We start from the raw sequence: 14,573 nt of genomic DNA on the forward strand, positions 1-14,573 counted from the left end.
ATCACAGGAGACTTCAAAAAGTTCTTGGAAGTGTGGAATAAAAAGATAAAAATGAAAATATAAACTTTCTCAACATAAGTTCCATCATGTTCAAAACACACAAGTGATATCAGCCACAGAGTCCATTGCCAAAAAACTGAGGGTTTTTTCTCCAGTTAGTAACTGAGAGAGGGACTCTTTAAGACCTTTTAAGTCTTTAACAGGTACTCTTTAAGACCTTTTAAGAGTAAGAAACAAAAAGAAATGAGAAGGAGCCAAATCAACACTGTGAGGTGGAAGCCTAATGGTTTCCATCAAAACTCTTACAAAACTTCCCTTGTTGGTCAGAGGAATGAGCAGGAGCATTGCTGTGGTGGAGAAGGACCCCTGCTAAACGTTGTCTTATTCTCAAAATACTCTCTTACTAAGCTGATGTTATCATTCTTCAGCCCCCAGAAAGTCAAAAGGCAAAATGCCTTGGGAATCTCCAACAGACTGTTCCCATGACTTTTTTTTTTTTTTAAAGATTTATTTTATTTATTTGAAAGAGTTACAGAGAGAAGTAGAGACAGAGAGAGAGGTCTTCCATCCGCTGGTTCACTCCCCAGATGGCTGCAACTTCTGAAGCTGCGCCAATCCAAAGCCAGGAGCCAGGAGCTTCTTCTGAGTCTCCCATGTGGGTGCAGGGGCCCAAGGACTTGGGCCATCTTCTACTGCTATCCAAGGCCATAGTAGAGAGCTGGATCAGAAGAGGAGCAGCCAGGTCTCAAACCGGTACCCATATGGGATGCCAGCGCTTCAGAACAGGGCTTTAACCTGCTGCGCCATAGTGCCGGCCCCTGTTCGCATGACTTTTGCTCTGGGTCAGTTTGCTTTTGCTTTTACTAAAGTACTTTCATCTTTATTTATTTATTTTTAAAGATTTTATTTATTTATTTGACAGGTAGAGTTACAGACAATGAGAGAGAGACAGAGAGAAAGGTCTTCCTTCTGTTGGTTCGCTCCCCAAATGGTTGCAACGGCCGGAGCTGCGCTGATCCGAAGCCAGGACCCAGGAGCTTCCTCCGGGTCTCCCACATGGGTGGCAGGGGCCCAAGCACCTGGGCCATCCTCCATTGTTATCCCAGGCCACAGCAGAAAGCTGGACTGGAAGAAGAGCAAGCGGGACTAGAACCAGCACCCATATGGGATGCTGGCGCCGCAGGTGGAGGATTAACCTAGTGCACCATGGCGCTGGGCCCACTTTCCTCTTTTAGTAGCCATTGGTTAGCTTATGTTGTCTTCAGGATTTCCCTGGTTAAGGCACATTTCATCTCCTATTACAATGTTTTGAAGAAATACTTCAGGATCTGATATCACTTAGTTAAGGTTTCCATCAAAAACTCTGTTCTTGTCTGCAGACGATCTGGGCACGACAGTTTTGGCACTTACTTCAACTTCTTGGTCAGAATTCTGTAAGCTCAACCAATTAAGATGTATTTGGGGGCCGGCGCTGTGGCACAGCAGGTAAACCTGCCGCCTGCAGGACACAGCAGAGAGCTGGATCAGAGTGGAGCAGCCGGGACTAGAACTGGCGCCCACAGGGGATGCCGGCGCTTCAGGCCAGGAGGTTAACCTACTGTGCCAGAGCACCAGCCTCAATAAATAAATCTTTAAAAAAAAAAAGAAAAGATGTCTTTGATATTGGCTATTTTAACTGCTGGCTCTCTTCAATTAGGGAGCGAAGCAGCTCAATTTTTCCTCTCAAATTGATAAGGATGGACTGCTGCTCTAGCCTTCATCTTTAATAACACCTTTAATGACATTTCTCTCTCTGTTATACATTTTATTCTTTAAAACATTAAAGATTTATTTGAAAGGAAGAAAGAGGGAGGAGAGAGAGACAGTGAGAGAGAGATGTTCCTCATCTGATGGTTTACTTGTCTAATGCTTGCAACAGCTGGGTTGGGCCAGGCCAAAGCCAGGAACCAGGAGGCTGGACTCAGTCTAGGTTTCCCACGTGGGTGGCAGGGACCCAAGGAGGTGAGCCATCACCTGTTGCTTCCCAGAGTGTGCATTAGCAGAAAGCTGGGATTACCAGTGAAGTTGGGAGTAAAACCCAGGCATTCCAATATGAGATGTTGGCACCCCAACCAATATCTTCACCTCTGAGTCAAATACCTGTCCTTCTAGTTAATTCTGAAATTGGAAACTTTTTAAGGCTGTTTTGCTGTGTGCCCTGCATTGCCAAATAAATATTAGCATCGGCGTTCTCATTGCTGCAAGGAAGCCAGCAAGGATTGATAGGGATTGTGCTGAATCTGTAGACTTGAGGAATATCGCCATTTTAAGAATGGACATAGTATGTCTATTTATGCAGATTTTCTTGAATCTCCTTCAACAATGTTGAAAGTACATTTCAGAAAGTGCATTTTTCACTTCGTTTGTTAAACTTATCCTAAGTATTTTATTTTATTTGATGCTACTGTAAATGGAGTTTTCTTATTTTTTTCTTATTCATTGCTGATGTATAGAAATACAATTTATTTTGCATATTATGTTCTTAAATTTTCTCAGTTTAAACTTTTAATATGATAAACATTGATAGATATAATCCAGATAAACAATCCTCTTTGGAGTAATCAATAATTTTTAACAGTACAGAAAGTAGTATGGAGTAGTATGAAGTAGAAATGTCTAAGAACTGACATGTAATACCTGTCACATAAACCTAACGCTTTGGTGAGTGCTGACAGATGTATATATTCAAGAAAACCACAACCACAAGGAAATGAATGTATTTATCACTTCCAAAGCTTCTTCTTGTCTTTTCTAACTCCTTCCTCCTTCCCACTCCATTCATCTTGCCTTATCCCTAGGTAACCACTGATCTGCTTGGTCATGATACGTTAGTATGCATTTTCCAGAATTTTAAATCAGTGGGATGGTATACAATGTACTCATTTTTGTCTAGCTTCTCTCCTTCAGCATAATTATTTTGAGAATCATTTTATTACATCAGTGATTTGTGAAAAAAAAAATGTTTAGTAACATTTCATTGTATGGACATACCATAATTTGGTTATCCATTCATCTATTTGTTGATGGGTCTCTGAGTTGTAATTTTTTAATTATAAATAAAGGACAAAGACTAAAACATTTGGGAAGTGCTACTCCAGCCATTTCACCTGTAAAATGAATAATAAAACCTTTCTCTTAAGGTTACGGTGAAAACTCAGTCAGCTAATATGTGTATAAATTACATAAAAATGAGTTATTTCTGTTCTCACCTGTTATGTATACTTCCTAAGAACCTTGAGGTAATATATTATTTTCATTTAACAAATGAGAAAGCTAAGGCTCAAAGAATTGAAGTAATTAGCCTAAGGTTACATCTAGCTTGTAAGTGGTAAAGCTGTCCAACTTGGATTCCAACGCTATCCAACCCCAGAGCCACTCCACCAAAAGAGCTGGATCAATCTGGTGAGGTGGTTAGAAGGGGAATTACAGCTTTGCCCTGCATGGATGAGTGGATTATAATATGACATTTTGATGAGGTCCTTCTGAAGTGGTAACACAGGGACTTTTTAGTGGACAAAAGGCAAATCATTACTTTGAGCTTTTAAAATTACTAAACAGTGGGTACCAGGGACACGCTCATCCTGCTGTACATCTCACTGGTTAGGGTCAAACTAATACTTACAAAATAGATAACAGGAGAATTATCTAAGCCCGCAGTCTAATGATTAATAGACACAAAGCTCCCTCTATCCAGAGGCCAGAGATTTCTTCTTGTGTGAAGATGATTTAGCCCTGAAGTGACCTTCAAGTAGATGGACAGCACCCCAGTGTCCGTCCTAGAATAAAGGGTCTACTCAGCAACTGCTGTTGTCGGAGTGGCTACTGAGAGATAGGTGTGGGAAAGATACTGGCGGAGAGAACGCCAAATAGCACTTGGGCCTGGAAGGGGGGTGGTGGAAAAAGCAAACTTAATCATACATCCCATCCTTTGACAGGGTGGAACATGCTCTAGCCTGGATCCAAGGTCAGCTTCGTGAAAGGATGGGTCAAAAATTACAAAAAGTAACCACTTCAGTTCTGGGAAAGGAGAGATTTATTTCTCTCATGGCTGATGACTGAGTTTAGACAAAAAGGCTAAAGGGAAGTGTCCCCTGCATTGAAGTGATTCTTTCAATAGCAGTAAAAATTCTAGATTGTATCTTTATGAAAACTTTGTTTTCATAGGATCTTAGGGTTCCCGGGAGGTTGTGGTAGATCAACAAAGCTCTTTCCCTGTCTCCAGTTTCCTCCTCTAATGAAGGAGAGGGACGATGAGCCAGTTCTCACACATCTACCCTTTGACCCCATTTCTTCCATCAAGAACTCACTCACTTCCTAGGTGAGGAGAAATCAAGTTCCTTTGAAGAGATGTGAGCAGGCTGGTCTGGAGTTGATCTTGTGATGCAGCTGGGGAGTGGCGCATACATATCAGAGGCAGGGAAGGAAAAGGGACTGTACACTGGGATCTGTAGAAGCAATGAGAAAAACAGTATACCAGATACCATGCATGCTTTTGGAACAAAGCGGTATATAATTTGTAAAGTTTATTGTGTACGTATAAAGATAATTTCCTAAGTACTTTTCATGTGATGAACACTGTTAAGCAATTGACATATATTTTCTCCTTTAAACTATTCAGTAATCTTGTGAGGTAAGTACTCTCATTATCACTGTTTATTTAAGAGGCTGAAAAGACACATGCGGGTGGGGGGAGCAGGAGAGACAATCCCATCTGCTGCATTATGCTCCAAATGCTTGCAATGGCCACAGGCTGGGCTGGACCTGGGGCTGAAGCTGAGAACTCAATCCAGGTCTCCCACATGGGTGGCAGGGACTCAGTCACTTGAGCCATCACTGCTGCCTCCCAGCATCTAAATTAACAGGAAGCTGGAGTCAGGAGCCAGAGATGGGTATCAGACCCAGGCACTCTGATATGGGACACGGGTGTCTTAACTGGTAGGCTACGTGCCTAACCCTATTATCTCTACTTTACAGACTATGATATCAGACTGTATTTTAGTGCTTTATCTACACCTATGCTCTTGTTCCTCCAACCAGCTTGTGAGCTGCTGGTTAGACATAATTTTACATTTACTTTATATGTGGGGATAATCTAGCTGTTTCTTGTCTTATGAGTACCAGAATTGATCTGCAGAAATGATCTTCCTAAATAGGGACTGATGAACTCTTGCTCATTTTCTCATAAATATATTCACTCAATATTTACTGATGTCCACTCTGTGCCTGATCCTAGGCCAGACATGAGTGAAAGAAATATGAATAAAACAGCCTTTGACTTGATAAAGAGTTCCCCTGGCTCCTGCCATCGGATCAGCGCGGTGCACCGGCCACAGCGCGCCGGCTGTGGCGGCCATTGGAGGGTGAACCAACGGCAGAGGAAGACCTTTCTCTCTCTCTTTCTCTCTCTCTCACTGTCCACTCTGCCTGTCAAAAAAAAAAAAAAAAAAAAAAAAGAGTTGTCTAAACTCATCACTGTCAATTTGCCTCTTCCTTTTTTCCCCTTATTTATTTATTTTCAAGACTTATTCATTTATTTGAAAAGCAGAGTGAGAGCAAGAGTCAGAGGTATCTTCCATCTGCTGGTTCACTTTCCAAATGGCCACAAGAGTCAGGGCTGGGTCAGGCTGAAGCTAGGCGCCAGAACTCCATCTGGGTTTCCCACATGAGTAGCAGGGACCCAAGTTCTTCAGCCATCATCTGCTGCTTTCTAAGATGTGCATTAGCAGGACGCTGGATTGGAAGCAGACAGCTGCGATTCACGCTGGCCTTCTAGATATGAGACACTGGTACTGCAAGCAGTAGCCTGACTTGCTGCACTATAATGGCAGCCTTTCTTTTTATTTTTTAATCAAAGATCAATGACTTTAATGCAATAGAATTTAGGACAAGTTCAGTTAATATTGTTTCACATTCTACACTGCAGCCACTTTAGTTAAAAAGAGATATAATTCAAGCATTATAAAATTCACTCCCTTAAAGTGTTCCAATTCACTGGTTTTCAGTATATTGAGAGTTGGTGCAACCATCACTACTTTTTCATTCTAGAACATTTTCATCGCTTTGTTCAGGTCAGGAGATGGTTACCAGATACAAATATATAGCTTGTTTCATAAGCTGGAAAGTACCGAACACAAAAGATCTTCTCAGACGTCTTGCTCAGTAGAAACCTTTCTGGTGAGGAGTGTCAATCAGGATACCTACCAGTGATCCTGTGGTCTCCACCCCACGTCTTGCTTGCCTTTCTTCTTTGAAGCGCATCAAATTCTCCAAAGGTGAGATAGCAACTTTTATCTGGCCCTGGCACTCTCCACTGAAGTCTGTGATATTGTACCAGCCACAGATAAACTGGAAGCCAGAGAGAAGTGGGGAGAGGTCCACCGAGGCAAAGCCAATCACCCTCTCCTCATCTGTGGGGGAAAGAGAAGAGCAGGACAGTATGGCTGGGCCTGTCATGCCACTGAGATTAGAGGCGTAACACAGAGAAGGTGACTCAGGGGCCTGGGGGAGTTTAGTGGATTCCCAAGCTATCACAGAAGACAGGTAACGAGACTGCGAGAGACTGGTGACCAGAGCCGGCTTTAACTGTTATGAATTCCTTTTCTGTACAGCAGGGGAACACTGGCAGCACTGAGCTCTGCCCTCTTGAGAGAGGTGATCAGGAAACATTCCCAAGCTTAAGAAGCCGTTGTTCTCTCCCCTAGGCTACCATGTCTCAGGATTTTCCTTAGGACGGTGGGTTGCAAAATTATAATTATGAGGGATTTGCACATTCCTATTTATACCAAAAGACATCCATACCTATTTTCCAAGTGTGTAGGACATACATATGCATTATATGTAAGAACAGAGTGACACTTACCAACGACAAATAACCCCTTGGGAAACCACTACAGGGTGCAAAATGAGCTTGGGCTTTGCTCTATAAGATATGGGGCTGCCCTTAGTGAGAAGTGGGAAGACTCCCTTCTTTATTAGAAAGCCACTGTGTGATGACTTTTATTCTCATTTTGCTCCCTATTTCTTATTTCTGACATGAAAGAAGCTGGGACAAGGAGGGCCCTTTCGCTCCACAAGTTCCTACCTTGCACTGGTTCTATTCTCATATACTGAATATCAAAGCTGAGCCATATTGACACAGCTATGAATTTTCATTTGCTAAATAAATCAAAGAATGCACACTTTCAAGAGTAGCAGTCATGAGTTCTTGTAGTCATGTAGTTCTTGGTGCATGGTCCTGGTGGCACAAATGCATCATACACTAACACTGGGGGAGGGGAGGGGAGGAGAGGGGATTTGCCATTTATTAACCGCAGTTATGTGCCAAGTACTTTATATACAGAATCTCTAATTCTCATGGAGCCCTGCTAGACAAGCACTATTATCCTAATTTTATAAATAAAGTTAAGAGTCAAGAGGAAAAGTGATTTACTTTGGGTTACACTGTTGGCAAATGGCACAGTCATGATTTGAACCCAGGTCTGCATAAGACCAAAGCTTATTCTTTTTTTTCCTGCTAAAGTAGGTGCTAAATTAAGGTGAGCTCTGGTCTGCATGACAACCTTTGTCTTTAGACTATAGGGAGAAGAGAAGAAAAGGCAAAAGAGGAGTGCAGAGTCTTGCTAAATACAAAAGGCTTTCTTTGTGTGGAATCAGGGGAAATGGATTTATGATCAGCTACTGTGGCATTTATGAGGTTGGGGAGTAGTGGGGGCCCTAAGTGAAGGCGAGGCCATAGCACAGAACTAATCATCCAAACAAGATTCACAGCAGCCCTCCCAAACAGAAGGCACAGGTGAGAGAAAGGGAAGTTGGCTTCTCTTGGGTCTTTCAGAGGCTTTGGGGTTAGCACTGAAATGAATCTCTAGCAAACAAAACACTGGGACTTAAAACAACTGAAGGTCTGCAAACCAGGCCCTGGCAGGAATCTTAAAGGGGCTCGATTTACAGCAGGGATTTAGTGAGACAAGATCTGAGCTGTGAGATGGCTGGATGAACTCACCACCTCCTTCTTCTGAGTCAGCCAGTCTGACCAGCACGGTAAAGTACAAACAATGAAGGCTACAGAGCCAGTTAGAAATGCCTTCACATCCTGACTGTAAATTAACAGCTTACACAACCCTAGTCAAGTCACAAAACTTCCATCCTTGGGTTTCAGTTTTTATGTCTGTAAAATTGAACTGATGACATTTTCACCTTTCCAGATTACAGATGTATGTCTCAGCACACTGCTAGTCACCAGTCACTAAAATGGATATGATATTTACTAAGTGTCAGGCTCTCATTTACTTCTCCCCAAACCTTATGATAACAGAGCCCCAGGCATTATTATTCCTATTTTACAGATATGGAAACTGAAGCAGAGAAGTTAAGCCATTCATGCAGGGTCACACTGCAACGGTGAGGGGCAGAAGTCTGGCTTCAGAGTCAGTGCTCTTTACACTGCTGTTATGTCTCTTTATAAATGGTGGCTGAGCAAATGAGGCCCAAGGATCACGATGTCAGCACCTCCCCCCTCGGGGACATTGTTAACACAAGGCAGGATAAGCTGTCAGACTCTACTCTTGTGTGCATCTGAAACTGTTCGGGTCTTGTTTCCTAAGCCAGAGTCAGCAGACGGCAGAATTTCATATAAGGTGTGTGATACATATCATAATGGTTGACAGATAAAATGGGAAAAATGTAAATGTACTTGGGTTTCTATACTTAGCAGGGACTCAAACTGATTTGACTGCTAAGTATTCAAATTCCCTAAGGGAACAAGCTGGCTCTCTATAGGATTACCCTTCTACCAGTATCTGCATTCCCAGCACAGCAGTGCCATGGTTTCACTTGGTTACAAAAACACTGGCAAACTGTCAACAACAAGTACCCTCATTTTTACAATCAGCTAGATATTCATGGAACATAATTCTTACCTCCTTTATGCCAAACCTTGAAGACCAGGGTTTGCTTTGGGTCCAGAAGAAGTTCTTTCGATAGCCTATTGAGGAGAAAAACCACCAATAATCACTGGTGTAGGAATCTTCTGCAGCATAAAACAGATTTGAAGAATATTTCACAGTCTGCCAACCCTATTTCATCTTCATGATCATCTTCTAGGATATACTTTTATCTTCACCTTAAAATGAGGGCATGGAAGCTCAGAGACGGGAAATAACCTGCTAAGACTTGCAAACAGGCCCCCTTGATGCATACCCCCATGCCACCCCCTGCAACGTATTTATCACATTCAACCTCTGCTTCTCTAAGACAGGATAGGAGTAGGAGAAGGGAACTCCTCAACATGCAATGAACGTTTTTACTGGAATGGGTATAGATTAAGGTGGAAGAATGGTAAGAAGGGAGAGGAGGGGTATGAGAAGATTCATTGAGTACCTACCTTGGGCCAGATACACATTTAATCTGTCTATGACCTGGGCATTATTATTCTTATGTTACAGATGACAAAGTTGGCTCAAACAGGAAAAGTAATTTGTTTAAGATCATCTAAGAGGGGTCGGTGCTGTGGCTTAGCAGGTAAAGCTGCTGCCTGCAGTGTCAGCATCCCATATGGATGCCAGTTCGAGTCTCAGCTGCTACACTTCCGATCCAGCTCCTCCTATGGCCTGGGAAAGCAGTGGAAGATGGCCTAAGTCCTTGGGCCCCTGCACCCACATGTGAGACCCGGAGGGAGCTCCTGGCTCCTGGCTTTGGATTGGCGCAGCTCCGGCCACTGAGGCCAGTTGGGGAGTGAACCATTGGATGGAAGACCTCTCTTTCTCTCTCTCTCTCCCCCTCCCTCCCTCTCCTCTCTGTAACCTTGCCTTTCAAATAAATAAATAAATCCTTTTCTTTTTAAAAGATAATCTAAAAGTCAGCAAGTGCCAGGGCTGGGATGTGACCCCGGTTTACCTGACTCCAATGCTACACCATGCAGAGGGCAAGGCAACAAAATAATAAAGTGCCCAAAATAATAAAATAATAAAATAATAAAGTACTTCACCTGATAAAGGTGAAGTAGAATTCACTGAGCACCTCTAATGTACCTTCTATGAAGTGGATTAGTTTTTTTTTTTTAAGATTTATTTATTTATTTGAAAGTCAGAGTTATACAAAGAGAGGGAGAGGCAGAGAGAGAGAGAGAGGTCTTCCCTCGCGGGTTCACTCCCCAATTGGCCACAACAGCCCAAACTGTGCCAAACCGAAGCCAGGAGCCTCTTCCAGGTCTCCCATGTGGGTGCAGGAGCCCAAGGACTGGGCCATGTTTTACTACCTTCCCATGCCAAAGCAGAGAGCTGGATTGGAAGTGGAGCAGCCAGGACTCAAACTGGCACCCATATGGGATGCTGGAGCTGCAGGCGGTGGCTTTACCCGCTACGCCACAGCGCCAGCCCCTGAAGTGGATTAGTTTTAAATTGCAAAGTTCTGGAAAGTTACAACAGGTACCACTGCTGCAGGTCAAGAAGATCGAGGTCCAGGGAAATCAAGAGGCTTACTTTCATTTTCCCACCACCAATGCAGAACTGAAGAAAGCCTCCCACCTTCAAGGCTAATGTGCTCCAGTGAAAGAATTACTGTGTCAGAGACTGGTACTCCAGCTGGTAGTCAAAAGACTCACCTTTGAGGCTCGTCTCTACTATTATCACCTGAGTGACTTTCTGAACCCTGGTTCTCCTGTGAGGGTACTTCAAAGAGTTCATGGGAAAATGCAATTAAAAGATAAGTCCATTTTGGTGCAAAAAATCTTGAAACCCACATATAAGTTTTTCATTATGCGCACTTTCCATGAACTTTTAACAGACCCTTGCCATTGGACCTGCTAAAGGGGATATTACCTACCTACAAACTGCAAGGAGGATCAAATGAAAGAATTTTGAGACAAAGGAACTGAAAATGGCACCACTACTCATTTTTTCTTCTAATTCTGTTACTATTACCAATAAACTATGTAACGATTGTCTCCTCAACTGTGAAGTCAAGGGTTATGACTGGAAGCCTGCTAATGTCCTTTCACCAAAATTTGTCAAGTTTTGTCATTATGTCAGGTCGTGAATGAACAAATCACCTCCACTTAGAGGCTCAACTGTTTCCTGCCATTGGGGACAGATTTAATATTTTAGATAAAGTACCCGGACCATGCGGGCCATAATTTCTTTAATTTCCGCTAGTTCACCACAGTTAGAGCGGAGTTTTTACTGCAGTTCTAGCTCCTGACAGAGGCCTGCTTCTCAAATTACAAATCACCGACTATTTGAGTAACTGCTGAGACTCAGTCAAGTGCAGCCAAACATTTTTGGAACCGTCCATAGGAGATCTAACATTGGCTGTATACCTCCTACGTACCATGAGGTAATTCTCCTGAGTGTCTCTAATTTGGACCTCACAGCAATCCTAAAAAATCATCTCCGCTTTACAGACGAGAATTCTAAGGCCCAGAGATGCTATGCAATCGGTTCACATGGATGAGCGCCCTCTGCCTGGAATGTCCTCGCACATGGGCACCTCACATGCCTCCTTCACTGCTTAGCTGCAGTGACTGATTTACGAGTCCTTCCCTCGGCTTTCAGGCTGTCCTAAATCACCTTTTTTCTCTGAGCTCTCCATCAGCATCTTTTCCACTTTTCTTTGGACACTTGATTGTAATTTTTAATTTGCATTTCCTCCCAGCTAGACCATGACCTCTTCAACAGCAGAGAAGATCTTAATTTAATTCCAGTGCCTAGAACAGAGCTGTGCAACTAAGAAGCCCTCACTGAATTAATTTTTCAGCTCTATTGAGCAGGGGTAAAAACACTACAACAACACTTTCAAGCTACAATTAGCTGTGAATTCACAAAAACTAGAATTAAAAAATTGCTTGGATTAGAATTTTCCAGGTCTGCTTAAATATTGTTGTGTCTGTTACATTCCTTGCTGAGTTTATCACTTGGATGGAATAAAAACTAGATTCTGGAAGGCCAATAGAGCATCAGAAAGTACAAACCTTGATTGCTGTTGAAAATTCCAGACAGGGGAATCTGTGTTTCCAACCACGGGGGTGTATATAGGTGATGGCTCATCAGCTGTTGCAAAGGATACACAACAACTGGGTACTGGCACTTTCCGCTCTGTCAAGGGGCTCCCTGAAATAGAATATAGCAGGGATGAATGAACCTTCAGGTATCAAAAAAGAAGACTGTGCTGGAAGAAGCTCCCAGCACAGTACCCAGTTTTTACTTTCATTAACCCTGTAGAAGAGGCAGCAGAAGACACAGTTTAGAGTATGGACCTGGAGCCAGCATGCTATCATTTCATAAATATACGCTCAACCAATTTAATTTCTCAGTACCTCAGTGTTCTTTTACTCTATATTATAGGAATAGATAGGATTGTTTAAGGATAAAATGAGCTAATGCTTGTGAAGTACTTAGAATAGCACCCAGCACACAGTACATGATATTTTGCTACCTGTTAGCATTTATTTCAAATCCTTACAACATCTTAGGAGGTATAAGTATAGTAATCCCGGTTTTACAGTTGGAGAAGCTGTGTCCCAGACAGACCTCACCCAAGGTCAGACATGATATTCATAGCAGAGCTGACTGATAACCGGTCTTCCGACTCTGTAAGTCTAGGCCTTTGCAGTTCTGTTCTATTATTTGCCTTTCAATCCAGCATTTTCCATCATCCCATAAAATGCAAGGAAACGGGAGAGGTGACTTCTTGCTGGGGAACATTTATGAACTGAGCCTTGGAAGGACCGTTGTAGCAGCAGATAGGTCTCTGCAAACATTTTAGACTAGAGAATAGCTCAAGCAAAGACCCAAAAGTACAGGGAGGTTGGAAATGGTGCTGCTTAGCTAGATAACAGGTAACTTCTGTTTTTTTTTTTTTTTAATTTTAATTTTTTTTTTTTTGACAGGCAGAGTGGACAGTAACAGAGAGAGAAACAGAGAGAAAGGTCTTCCTTTTGCCGTTGGTTCACCCTCCAATGGCCGCCACGGTTGGTGCGCTGCTGGCGCACCGCGCTGATCCGATGGCAGGAGCCAGGTGCTTATCCTGGTCTCCCATGGGGTGCAGGGCCCAAGGACTTGGGCCATCCTCCACTGTACTCCCTGGCCACAGCAGAGAGCTGTCCTGGAAGAGGGGCAACCGGGACAGAATCCGGCACCCCGACCGGGACTAGAACCCGGTGTGCCGGCGCCGCAAGGCGGAGGATTAGCCTAGTGAGCCGGGGCGCCAGCCTAACTTCTGTTCTAAAATGCTCTGAATGTCAAGATTACAGATAAAGGGAAAAGCAAAAGAACACAAGAAAAAGATGTGTGTCTTAAATACATTTATGTGATCCAGAGGAACTTTTCCTTTTAAGATTTATTTTGAGGGGCCAGCACTGTGGCACAGTAAGTTAATCCTCTGCTTGCAGTGCTGGCATCCCATATGGGCACTGGTTTGTGTCTCAGCTGCTCCACTTCCAATCCAGCTCTTTGCTATGACCTGGGAAAGCAGTGGAAGGTGACCAGAGTACTTGGGCCCCTGCACTCACGTGGGAGACCTAGAAGAAGCTCCTGGCTTCAGGTAGGCTCGGCTCTGGCCGTTGTGGCCATTTAGGGAGTGAACCAGCAGATGGAAGATCTTTCTCTCTGTCTCTCACTATCTAACTCTACCTTTCAAATAAATAAATAAAATATTAAAAAAAGATTTATTTTGAATGACAGGGAGAAGGAAAGATAGAGCTTTCCATCTGCTGGTTTACTTCCCAAATGGCCGCAACGGCAAGGGCTGGGCCAGGGCGAAGTCAGAAGCCTGGAATTCTATCTGGGTCTCCCACTTGAGCAGCAAGGGCCCAAGGACTTGGGCTATCTTCGGTTACTTTCCCAGGCACATCAGCATGGAGCTGGATCGAGGACTTGAACTGGCATTCACATGGGATGCTGGCACTCCAGGCCAATACTTTAACTTGCTAATAAGCTCCAGCACTAGCCCCCATATTTTCTTCAACCAAAAGAATTGCTATTAGAGTAGAGCAATTCAAACTTCCCCCTCAAAGCAATAACAATCCAGAGAAATATTACATTTTGAAATCCGTGCATAACTTCTTTACAGTAGGCATTTTCCATTAGCTTTTTTTTAATTTTAAAAAAGTTTGCTTCCTTTTATTTATTTGAAAGGCAGTGTAATAGAAAGAGGGAAAGAGAGGAGAGGGAGGAGAGATAAACAGAGAGAAAGAAAAAGAGGGAAAGAAGAAGAGGGAAAGTGAGAGGGAGCGACAGAGAGATATCTTCCACTTTCTGGTTCACTTCCCAACATGCCTGAAAGAACTGGAGATGGGCCATACTAAAACCAAGAACCTGAAACTCAAACTGGGTCCCTCATATGGATGGCAGAGACCCAAGTACTTGAGCCATCGCCTGCTGCTCCCTAGAGTGTGTGTCAGCAGGAAGCTGGATCAGAAGCAGATGTGGGCGTTGATTTTGGGCAGCCGATAAAGGGTGCAGGTATCCCAGGGGTGGCTTAATCTGCTGTGCCACAATGCCCGCCCTTCCATGAGTGTTTTGAAGACTGCTTGTATTTATTTG

At 43.3% G+C, this 14,573-nt stretch overlaps 1 protein-coding gene across 6 annotated transcripts in view; it reads right to left on the reverse strand.

Moving 5' to 3' along the window:
- C2CD3 (C2 domain containing 3 centriole elongation regulator) overlaps positions 1 to 14,573 on the reverse strand; it is a 123,794-nt gene that overhangs the window by 23,716 nt on the left and 85,505 nt on the right. For all 6 annotated transcript variants that reach the window (XR_011389150.2, XM_002708510.6, XM_070075269.2 and 3 more), the window contains 4 exons: positions 12,002 to 12,140; positions 8,955 to 9,019; positions 6,241 to 6,446; positions 4,351 to 4,484 (listed from right to left, as the gene is read on the reverse strand). Coding sequence is in view for 5 of the 6 variants with exons in the window: in XM_002708510.6 (XP_002708556.3) it covers positions 4,351 to 4,484; positions 6,241 to 6,446; positions 8,955 to 9,019; positions 12,002 to 12,140 (544 nt within the window). In the remaining variant the exon portion in view is untranslated. The remainder of the gene's footprint in view (positions 1 to 4,350; positions 4,485 to 6,240; positions 6,447 to 8,954; positions 9,020 to 12,001; positions 12,141 to 14,573) is intronic.

The sequence above is a fragment of the Oryctolagus cuniculus genome, chromosome 1 (genome assembly GCF_051225735.1).
Source record: "Oryctolagus cuniculus isolate XC-2025 breed Fujian yellow rabbit chromosome 1, ASM5122573v1, whole genome shotgun sequence".
NCBI classification, from domain to species: Eukaryota; Metazoa; Chordata; class Mammalia; order Lagomorpha; family Leporidae; genus Oryctolagus; species Oryctolagus cuniculus.